We start from the raw sequence: 11,723 nt of genomic DNA on the forward strand, positions 1-11,723 counted from the left end.
TCATGTCCTAACAGCTGCCTTTTTTTTTTTTTTTTTTTGCCTGGCCCATGGCATGCAGAAATTCCTGGGCCAGGGATTGAACCTGTGCCATAGCAGTGACAACATGGGATTCTCAACCCACTGAGCCAGCAGGGACCTCCTCCCTTTGCATTCTTGGTGGGATCTTATCAAGTCTCACCCCTTAGGGCCCTTGAGCGGGGCTGCTTTTCCCACCACCCCTCCCGGTGGGTGCTTCCCATCCCACCTCTGGGCTCTCCATTCAGACCAGTTAGGCAAGATACCCCACCTGGTGACAAGCAGGGAAGTCCCTAGCCAAACACCGCCGGGCTGAGGGGAGCGGGAGGGGGACTCCAAGGCCTGGGCACTGAACAGGCAGGACTAGGTGGGGGCAGGGCCCCGGAACAAAGACTGCCCCCACCCACTCCCCATCCCTGAGGCCTGGCTTCCTGGGAACTGAACTGAGAGTGGGCCTGGACTGCCCGTCCTTGCAGCTGCTCCAAGTGTCCGCAAGTCTCCGAGTCTGTGTCTGAGCGGTCAGAGATGACTTTCCCAAAGTGGGTTCCTTGGTGGGGACACAGGACTTGTTTGAGGATGGATGCCACCCACACATAGGGTACCTTGTCTAATCTGCTCTACACTCAGCAGGCTCTGGGAGGGTCCTGAGCCTGGAAGGGGCATCAGCCTTGTGCCTGTGTTCCCTGGGCCAGTGCGAAGTTCCACCCAGCAGACCCCAGGCTTACCGGTCTCTGCCCTCCACCTCTGGACCTACTGCAGAGCAGAGATGGCTCCGGAGAGGGGCTCCTGCTGTGGGGAGAGGTGGAGCCGCTTTCTCCAGAGGGCGCCCGCAAAGCACCAAGCCCACCCATGTGCCCCGCAGCGGGAATAGTGAACGCTATTCCCTGCCCACCGGCGTCTCCGCAGGGTCAAGGCAGGGACGTCACAGAGGCAGCGACATCACAGGCGCCGGTGCCCCGGGCATCTCCATTGCCCCCCAAAACCTCCCACCAAAGAGCGCACTGGAGGCGGAGGGGCAGCAGCCACCAGCCCGCTCCCCGCCTCCCCGACAGAGCCTCGGTCAGCATGGGGGTGACAGGTGGGAGCGGGCGGGCGCGCGGGGGGGCGGGGCCGGCGGGAAAAGTGAAAGTGAGGGACTGGGCGGGGCGGGGACCGGCGGGGAGGCGGGAGGGTGCCTGCAGCTGCTCCCTAAGCCTGGGCGCCTGAAAGGAAGGTCAGCCCCAGCCAAACTCCTCGGTCCTCATCCGCATGAGGGGCGGTGCTACCCCGCTACCGCTCCCAGCGTCCACCTAGAGCGGCGCACAAGCGGGTGAGTGCACACACGGACGCACGTGCACACCGCGGGGTAAAGGCCACAGACTCGAGGAGTTCCCGCTCAAGAGATGGAGGAGGAGTTCCTGTCATGGCTCACTGGTTAAGGAATCCGACTAGGAACCATGAGGTTGCGGGTTCGATCCCTGTCCTTGCTCAGTGGGTTAACGATCCGGCGTTGCCGTGAGCTGTGGTGTAGGTCGTAGTCTCGCCTCGGATCCCGCGTTGTTGTGACTCTGGCGTAGGCCGGCGGCTATAGCTCCGATTAGACCCCTAGCCTGGGAACCTCCGTATGCCGCGGGAGCAGCCCTAGAAAGGGCAAAAAAAGACAAAAAAAAGACCAGAGACTCGAAAAGTTGTTGGAGGGCTTCTGGGCGCACAGAGCAGTGGCCCTGTGCCCAGGAAAGAAAGACATGTGAATTATCCCACACTGCAGAGAGAGAACCCCCAAAATCAAATTCCTGGTTGATGCTTGTAGCTTTTGCAGGGAAAAGCAATCTGCTTCAACAGATACTTATCATGCGCCTCTGGTGTGCGTTGCACTCCTCTCTGTTTGCCACCCAGGGCCCTGGATCTCCCAGATTTCTAATAATAGGGGCTCAGATTCAACTGTTCAGTCCCTTCCCCCAGGGAGGCTTTCTTCTCAGGCTCTTCTCTCCCAGAAGGACAGGGGCCAGCTTTCAAAATGTGCCAAGAACTGACAACCGGGGAGCCGTGGGTGCGGCTCTGAAAAGATCCCCCCCCCAAATTCCGGTCCCAAATTCGTAAGGCTAACAAATTGACGAAGACCCCTTAAATCACTCCTGCAACACCTACTGCACCCCCTTCAGGGCTTACTCTTGTGCTAGGCTCTGAGTCTCACATGTTCACTAAAAATGAAAACGTAATTGGACAGCTAGGTGTGTCAGAGAGATGACATTGGAGATTGCCCAGTATGAGTCTCCTCCACTTGTAGATGACTGGCGTTTCCCCTTAGGAGCATATAGGAATTCCTAGTTTCCGATGCAATGAATTTTTACAGCAAGTTTCTTTTGACATCTGTAGTACTGGGCATTCAGTGAATCCTTATAAACCAAAGATACCTTCCAACTCAGGGAACTTCTGATTTCTCTTTTTTTTCTTTTTCTTTTTTCTTTTTTTTTGGGGGGGGGGAATCTTTTCAGAGCCGCACCCACGGCATTTGGAGGTTCCCAGGCTAGGGGTCGAATCGGAGCTGTAGCTGCCTGCCTACGTATGCCACAGCCACAGCCACACCAGATCCCAGCCGCATCTGCAACCTACACCACAGCTCACATCCTTAACCCGCTGAGCAAGGCCAGGAATCAAACCCGCAACCTCATGGTTCCTAGTCGGATTCGTTTCCGCTGCACCACGACCGGAACTCCGTCTCTTAACCCTTTAATAGTATCTTGTCCTTACTTTTTGGATGCAGTATATGTTGTTGAATATCTTCACCTCTGAATCTCTGAAGATGATCACAGTTTTTAAGGGGTCTTCTATTTCTCAGATTACCTCTGCTGCACTGGAGTGATCTTTTCTCTTGGTCTGTCACTTCCATGTTGGCAGCTTCTTCAAATGCCTGGTGATGTTTGGTTGTCCGTATGTAAGAGTGAAATTATAAAAAGCTGATTGGGAGCCTATGACTGCAGGAGCCTGTTACCTGGCAGATGTCATTTTAGGGTGAACAGACAAAAGATCAGACATACATCTGGCTGGTTCTAGAGGATCAATAAAATTGATAAATCTCTAGCCAAACTGAACCCGAGAAAACGAAGATAAAAATTACCAATATGAGCAAAGAAAGAGTTGACATCACTACAGATTCTACAAATATGAAAAGGGTAATAAGGGAATATTAGGAATAAATTATGCCAATAAATTTGACAACTTAGATAAAATGGACAAATTATTTTAAAAAATACAAACTCCAAAGGCTCACTCCAGAAGAAACAGATATTCCAGGAGTTCCCATTGTGGCTCAGCAGAAACGAATCTGACTAGTATCCACGAGGATGCAGGTTCGATCCCTGGCCTCGCTCAGCATTGCCGTGAGCTGTGTAGGTCGCAGATGCGGCTCAGATCACGCAGTTGCTGTGGCTGTAGGGTGGGCCAGAGGCTATAGCTCTCATTCAACCGCTAGCCTGGAAACCTCCACATGCCACAGGTGCAGCCCTAAAAGGCCAAAAAAAAAAGAAAAAGAAAAAGAAAAAAGAAAGATATTCTGGTGATAGGTTGTGGTGAGGGTTTCATAACAGTATGAATATACTTAATGCCACTGAGCTGTAGTTAAATAGTTTAGGAGTTCCGCAGCAGCTCAGCAGTAACGAATCTGACCAGTATCCATGAGGATAGGGGTTGGATCCCTGGCCTCGCTCAGTGGGTTAAGGATCCAGTGTTGCCATGAGCTGTGGTGTATGTCACAGACACAGCTCAGATCCCGCATTGCTGTGGCTCTGGCGTAGGACGGCAACCATAGCTCCAATTTGACCCCTACCCTGGTAACTTCATATGCTGCAGGTGCAGCCCTAAAAAGACAAAAAAAAAAAAGTTTAAAAAGAGAAATTTAGGAGTTACCATCGTGACACAGAGGAAACAACTCCGACTAGTATCCATGAGGATGAGGGTTCAATTCCTGGCCTCATTCATTGGGTTGGGGATCAGCATTGCCGTGAGCTATGGTGTAAGTAGCAGATGTGGCTTGGATCCCGCATTGCTGTGACTGTGGCATAAGCCAGCAGCTGTAGCTCCAATTCCATCCCTAGCCTGGGAACTTCCATATGCCACAGGTGTGGCCCTAAAAAGAAAAAAAAAAAAAAGACATTGTTCTAGAGATTATTCTCAGTAAGATAAGGGTAAAAAAGGAAATAAGAAACATCCTGATTGGGAAGAAGTAAGACTGGGTTGAGTCACATAGAGTATTGTTTATGTAAAAAATCCTATAGAATCGTTATTTTTAAAACTACCAGAACTAAGATTTTAGGATGGTTGCAGGACATAAGATCAATACATTTCTTTGTTTGTTTGTTTTTGCCTCCCCCCCGGGGGGGGTGGCATATGGAAGTTCCCAGGCCAGGGATGGAACCCACGCCACAGCAGCAACTCAAGCCACAGCAGCGGCAACGCCAGATCCTTAACCCACTGCACCACAAGTGAACACCAAGATCAATACATTTCTGTATAACAACCACCCACCATTGGAAATTGAAATTATTTTACATACTACAAAATGTCACTTGAATGCCCAATAGAACATGCCCAACTTGGACACAGAGGCCCCAAGTTGAGTCAACCTCAGACTTTTGCTTCCAACCCTCAGTGCTGCAATGAGGTTGATACCATAATAATTTCTCCTCTCCATATCCGGTAGCTGTTTATGGAAGGCTTCGTTGATTGCATTGCTCAGGGAAACTTTATAAAGCAAACCCAGGAAAGCTGTGAGGTCAAAAGCCTGAGGAATAGCAGCACCTGGGGTGGGTAGAGCTGGAGATGAAGAGAGACGTGGGGAGGAAGCCAAGGGTTGGTCACAGGAAGCATGTTGGTCGAGAACCACTAAGCTGGCCACTGGGAGCCTGTCCCCAGGGCACTCCTAGCCCAGCCACCCAGCTGATCCAGGAGCCCAGGCCCAAGCTGAACGTGGAGGAACCCAAATCCCAGCACCAGGACCAGCCATGCAAGGACCCTCCCTAACCGCTACATCTCTAGGAAGAACCTGCAGCACATTCAAATCCTCTGCTATAATCTTAGGAGCAATTCTCAGCCAGAGCCAAGGCTGTCACTTCCTGCCACACTCCAGGCTCATAGGGACCCAACGTGTTCAGCGGCATGACCCCTTTCCAGCAACCCCTATCCACTACCCTCAGAGAATGGGACAGCCCGGTGGCCCCTATCCCCAAAGGATGAAAAAGAAGCTTCTGCAGTAAAAGATACAAGCTTCAGAATTCCTGCCGTGCTACAGTGGGTTAAGGATCCGGCATTGCCACAGCTGTGGTGTAGGTTACAGCTGCGACTCAGATTCAATCCCTGGCCAGGGAACTTCTATGTGCTGCAGGTGCAGCCAAGAGCAAAAAAAGATACAAGGCTCCAGGACTGGGGTGAGGGACAGCCCCCCCTCAAAAGAGTCAGTCCCCTCTTCAGAGCCCATAAATAACCAGATGGGTGTCAGCATCATCTCAGATGAAGCTCCTGGAGTGAGAACCCTGGCCTGGAGTTGGATGGATGACCCCAGGGAGTGATGGAGTGAAAAGCCAGGGGAAGAGAGAGCAGATTTCAGGGTAGGAGAGGCCACGACTAGGGTGTGTGGTAGATCTGAAGCCTGGCCAAAGAGAATGGAGAAAGGGGGGGGAGAGGCAGGAACAGAGGGAGATGACATTTCATCTGGGGTGTGATAGGGAAGCTCACACAGTTACAGGCCCCAGGTTGGGACAGCATGCCGAGCAGGGGAGTTAAATTTCTTGAGTCAAACCTGCATTCAAGAAGCTCCCATTGTTGGAGTTCCCATCGTGGCGCAGCGGAAACAAATCCGACTAGGAACCGTGAGGTTGTGGGTTCGACCCTGGCCTCGCTCAGTGGGTTAAAGATCTGGCGTTGCTGTGAGCTGTGGTGTAGGTCATAAACACGGCTCAGATCTGGTGTTGCTGTGGCTGTGGTGTAGGCCGGGAGCTACAGCTCCGATTCGACCCTCCATATGCTGTGGGTGCGGCCCTAAAAGACAAAGGACAAAAAAAAAAGAAGAAGAAGAGGTTCCCGTTGTGGTTCAGTGGTAACAAACCCAACTGGCATCCATAAGGACACTGGTTCCATCCATGGTCCTGTTCAGTGGGTTAAGGATCCATCGTTGCTCTGAGCTGTGGCATAGGTCACAGACACGACTCAGATCCAAGTTGCTGTGGTTGTGCCTGTGGCATAAGTTGGCAGCTGCAGCTCCGATTCGACCCCTATCCTGGGAACTTCCACATGCCGCATGTGCAGCCTTAAAAAAAAAAAAAGAATCCTGCATTCAAGTCCTGACTTCCTTAAAAAAAAAAAAAAGAAGAAGAAGAAAGAAAGAAAAAAACCTGCAAGTCCTGACTTCCTGAATGATCAGCTGAGGGACCCTGGGCAAGTGAACCTCGTCTCAACTTTTGTGTTGAATCAATGAGCTAAAGCAGAGAAAGTGCTCGACACGCTGCCTGGGCTGGAACCACTCGATAAATGGAAGTGACTGCTATAGTTTTGGCCCTGATAGAGGACAAGATAGATCAGGGCAAGCGGAGGGGAGCAGACCTGGAGGACAGGGCTGGTGACACTGGCCAGGGAGGGCCGGGAGAGCAGGAGGGGAGAGGGGAAGGCAAGAGAAGAGGGGAGGCAGAGGTAAGGGGCAGGGAGGGAGGGTGTGGCTGGAGCAGCACCACCGGCTGGGGCTCCAGAACCTCTCAGGGGCTGTCCCCCGCCAGCAGCTCCCCTGCCCTCACCTCCTTCTCCCTGCCAGGTGCCAATGGATTTCCCTGCTGTGGCAAGGAGTCGGTGGACACTGCGGAGTCACTGTGAGAACCAGTCCCCCATCATCGCAGGACCTCTCCCCAGCCCCTCCGAGATCACCAACCCTAACCAGCTGCCCCAGCTGCCAAGTTTTCACATCCCCACCAGGATCTCCCTCTATCTTGCCCATTTCCCAAATCTTCCCGAAGGCAGTATCTAGACCAAAAGACAGTGAGGTGGGGGGTACCATCCCCCCCCCCATTTCTGCCTCCAGCCCCTGTTATGGGAGGAGGACTGGGGTGGGAGGGGCATGGATGGAACCTGGCCTCTTATAGCTGCCTTTCTCTAAGGACAGAGCTCTGTCCGAGATGAGGGTGGGCAGGTGCCTAAGGTGGGGCGGGCAAAATGGCTGAGCACCGAGGGCAATGGCCAAGCTGGCAGCAAACTACCCACAAGAACCAAGGGCACCCTCCACACCTCAGCATCTCAGATCTGCCAAGCTGGGATTGTGCAGGTCTGGGAGAGGGTGTTGCTCTGGGCTTCTCCGTCTGCGGGGAGCTGCCTTCAGGGCACTTGCTCACTGGAATGCTGGATTAAAATGAAGATTCCTGGGCCTCACCTCCAACCAGCAGGATCCTTCTTTGTGGGTGGGGAGGGGGGCAACTTGCTAAGTTCTAGGTGCTTCCTGAACTCACTGAAGTTTGAGACTCTGGAATTCTTGGTGGGAGTGGGCACGGCCAGGGGAGTGAGCTGGGGGCCTCTTGCCAGCCTTCGCACAAGGCAGGGGGCTTTCAGGGCTCCGGAGACCCACCCCATCCGCCCCATGGAGTCCTGTCACCCACTCTGTCTCCTTCTGTCTTAGGAGAATCTACAGCCAGCTCCAGCCAGTACAGGATGAAGATGAGATGGAGGTAAAAGTGGGTGATGTCACCTCTCATGAGGAGGCGGGAGGCAAGGGGCAGGGCTCTTCGAGCCCATCCTCTCTGAAGCCTGACCAGCACCTACCCCTTGACAATTCTGGGACCCTAGTACCAGGCCAGTGCTGGCACATACAGGCACACCCACCCACACCGCCCCCTTGCCACCCCACCACCCCATCACTTCCAAGAGACAAGTGTGGGGGCGGGGGGAGTGAGCACACGAACAAGGGGGACAGGGCAAGGAATGGGTGACAGGGAGGACCTCAGGGGCAGCCAGGTCCTTAGCTTTCTACTGAAACCTTTCAGCTGGAGAAAGAATTGCTAGAGCTGGAGCCCCCATACAAAGAGGTCCTGAACCCAGACCCTAAACTGGGGCCAGAATGGAAGCCCCAGGCCTTCGAGCAGCCGGAGCTGTGCTCAGGGGTCGTAGGCAAGCCTGAGGTCAAGCCGAAGGCAGAGCCCAAGTTGCAGGTGGCCAACCTGGAGCCCTATAATGAAGACCCGAAGCCCCAGGGACCTAGGTTAGAGTCCCTCCATCCCCACCCAGAGGGGCTAAGGCAGCAGGACATCAGCCAGTGGAGTATGAAGTCCAACTCCAGCTACCTGGGTTTCGCAGAGAAGGAAAAGGTGTCCCCCGACCACCGCTCCATCCGTGTCCAGACCTCCAGGCACCTCTTCTGGTCAGACAAGCTCATCCAGGCCTCAGAACACAGCCTGCAAGAGAAGACCCAGAAGAGCCCAACCAGGACCTCGAGACACCCAAAGAAGCCCTCGGTCTCCAAGGATACCTTGTGCTCCAAGAAGCCCGCTCCTCTAGACTCAGGCTCCCCGCAACCTCTCAGCCCAGACCCGCCCTGCTCCCCACCAACCATCGGCTTGGCAGAGCTGATCAACTTGGCATCCTCCCTGGCCGTGGCCTCCTCCAGCAAGACGGACTTGCCCAGCTTGAAGCACCTGATCAAAGCCCCACCCCAGAAGGCTACGGAGCCTTCTGCAGAGGCCACCACGGACGAGCCAAAGCAGGAAAAGCCCAGCCAGGACTTGCCACCAGAGAAACCGCTAGAAACCAGGGAGCTGCCGAAAGCTCCCAAGGAGGAAGACAGGCGTTTACCTCACCCTTACCTTGACTTCAGCAAGCCGGGGTTCAAGAGGGCCACCATTGAAGGAGAAGTGAAATTCCTCCAGTCCCCGAACATGTCCCCTCAGCCCCAAGGAGCTGAAAAAGAGTGAGTGAGAGGCTGGCCGATGGCTTCCCCCAGGAGCGGGCTGCATGGGGATGGGTAGGGGGTCCACTCCTCACAGGGCCCCCGGGGGTGGGGGCGGATAGCGGAATGAGGGCCCGGCTAGGGGATGGGGTGGGATGTGATATCTCAACCTCATTGACCTCATAAAGGCCGCTGGGAACAAGGTTCCAATGGGCTGAGGCACAGTGCCAAGGCCAGGGCTGGAGGAGGCCCCGGGGACCATGGAGGGTGAGTGCTCCAGGGCTGGGGCAGGGACCTGGGGTCAGAGTGGGAACTAGGACGCCATTGTGGCATCAGGAACTTCCCACCCAGAGCGTAGACATCTCCCCCTCACTGGAAATGCCAGTGGCCGCCTTCCTGAAAACATGTCCCCAGCCCTGGGCCCAGGACACCTACCTCCATCAAGCCGGGAAGGAGGGACCCGGGTTCTCCAGCGCCTGTGCTTCCTGGAGATAATGAACACAGCAGAACTCCCGCAGCCCATCAGCCCGAGGCCGGAAGAGGCCCTCTTAGCCCCAGGGCCTTCCTCGGAGAGGCCTCTGGGCTCAGCCCTCTTCCTTGACCCTCCTCTGGGACCCAAGTGACACTCTCTCTTTTGCGTTGCAGCTCAGTGCCGGGAACCAAGAAAGGGAGTCCATTATTGCTGAAAATCCATTTTAAGCTGTCGTCCCCCACTTCCCCAGAGAAATGACTAGACAAAACGAGTAAAGCCTCCAGTGCTGGCCCCTGGCTCAGACTTTTTGTGCAAACGCTCCTGGACCAGTGAGCTCCTCCCTCTGGCTGTGGCACCCTGGTCTGGATTTTTTTAGGGATGCCACCCCCATTTTGTAGCTACCCCAGTACCCCCTGCCCCCTGAGCACTCTGCCAGGCCTGTTTTGTCCCTGCTGACTCCCCAGGGGTGGTTCTGCTCACCTTCACCTAGCCAGGTGAGACTAGGTGGGCAGTAGAGACTTGGGACTAGTCCCTGGAGGCCTCAGTAGTGCTCTTTATATTTCTTAGGTATAAAAGGGGGTATGTTGGGGAGCTCACATTGTGGCGCAGTGGTAATGAACCCAACTAGTATCCATGAAGACGTGGGTTCAATCCCTGGCCTCACTCAGTGGGTTAAGGATCCCATGTTACCGTGAGCTATGGTGTAGGTGGCAGACTTGGCTCAGATCCCTCATTGCTGTGGCTGTGGCGTAGGCGGAGGCTGCAACTCTGATTCGGCCCCTAGCCTGGGAACCTCCATATGCTGCAGGTGCAACCATGAAAAGCTAACATAAATAAAATAAAATAAAAAGGGGTATGTTGAGATCCTCCGAGGTGAGAGCCTGGGGGTGGGGCTGAGGAGGCAAGAAGATTCTCAGAGGAGGACTTTCTGCTTTTCTCCATGGGGAAGGCCTCGTGGGGGGAGGGGCTGGTGTCCTTCGAAGGGGGGAAGAGCGAAGCCGAAAGACTGGTCCTTCAGGGGCCCACAGCCTTGGGTCAGAGGCACCTCCTATGTAGGGGAGAGCCCGTGTGTAACGGTGCACTTCCACAGGCAACCCAGACACACACACACACATACACACCCCAGCAGCTGACAAGCACATTACACGTAGACTTTCACATAATGCATCTACACACAGACCAAGGAAGTGTGTTCCACACGTGCCGTACACGAGGCACATGCAAACACAGTGCCTGTGATCCAGACACACGTACTAAACATGCACACAAAGGCACAAGCCTCCACCACAGTGGGGGAGGACAGGCAATGTGGGGAAGCTTCTGGAAGAGGAGATGGCAGCACAGGAGGGAAGAGAATTTGGAGTGCGGGTTGGACATGGGCAGGAAGAGGTAAGTTGGGAAGAAGGAGAAGGGGAGGCAGCACCAAGGCTGGGGCCCTGGTAAGACCTACTCTGGGCCAAGGTCTCCCATCAAACGAAAGCCCCGCCTTGCAGAGCCTCAGGATCCTGCCCCACCTGAGAAGGGGCTGAGGAGGGAGGTGCCCAGAGCCTGGGAGAATAGGATTCGGAGAGGATGGCCCGCAGGGAGTTCCCATGGTGGCGCAGTGGAAACGAATCCACTAGCAACTAAGGTTGTGGGTTCGATCCCTGGCCTTGCTCAGTGGGTTAAGGATCTGGCGTTGCCGAGAGCTGAGGTGTAGGTCGCAGACACAGCTCAGATCCTGCATTGCTGTGGCTGTGGTGTAGACCAGCAGCTACAGCTCTGATTCAACCCCTAGCCTGGGAACCTCTATATGCCCCAGGTGTAGCCCTTTAAAAAAAAAAAAAAAAAGGATGGGATGGGCCAGAGCCAAAAAAAGGGGCAGGAAGCTGGAAGGAGGGATGAAGAAGAGATGCAGAGATGAGCGTCTGGAGAGGGGCTGGGCCAGAGAGTCATCTAGCTGTTGGGACGCATCTTAAGGGACTATTTTGTCCTTCGTGTGGTTTGTGGGTTTGCCTTTGGAGGAAGGGCGCCTTCCCTCCCAGGGGACTTGGGGTAAGTGGGCCACAGCCCCACTTTGGCTGGACCCCACCCTCCCAAGCCTTGACTTGGGGACTTGGGGGGGGTTGCCTGTTCCTTGGGCCTTTGCCATCTTGTTGGCTTCTGGAGCGGAGTCACAAGTTCAGGTGCCTTAAGGGAGGCAGAAACTCAAAAGACTACAATAGCAGGTTCCCCTGCAGAGAGGAGCAGACCTGTGATGAGGGAGAAGGGCACCCCTACCAAAAGGTGTTAAAGTCCACACCGAAGCCAGCCTGGGGGCTGCGGGAGGGGGCACTGGACTCGCCTCCGACCCTGTGACTCTGC

The 11,723-nt window shown here is 54.6% G+C and overlaps 1 protein-coding gene across 1 annotated transcript; it reads left to right on the forward strand.

The window, feature by feature from the left end:
- Nucleotides 1–892: 892 nt before the first annotated feature.
- Nucleotides 893–10,025, forward strand: SPATA32 (spermatogenesis associated 32; the record flags this gene model as incomplete). The annotated part of the gene is made up of 4 exons (XM_047756784.1): nucleotides 893–1,086; nucleotides 7,646–7,694; nucleotides 8,010–8,929; nucleotides 9,554–10,025. Coding segments are annotated over 4 exons (1,248 nt in total), but the record flags the coding sequence as incomplete, so codon positions are not given.
- Between the last annotated feature and the right edge of the window lie 1,698 nt (nucleotides 10,026–11,723).

This window comes from Phacochoerus africanus, chromosome 14 (assembly GCF_016906955.1).
Source record: "Phacochoerus africanus isolate WHEZ1 chromosome 14, ROS_Pafr_v1, whole genome shotgun sequence".
Taxonomy (NCBI): domain Eukaryota; kingdom Metazoa; phylum Chordata; class Mammalia; order Artiodactyla; family Suidae; genus Phacochoerus; species Phacochoerus africanus.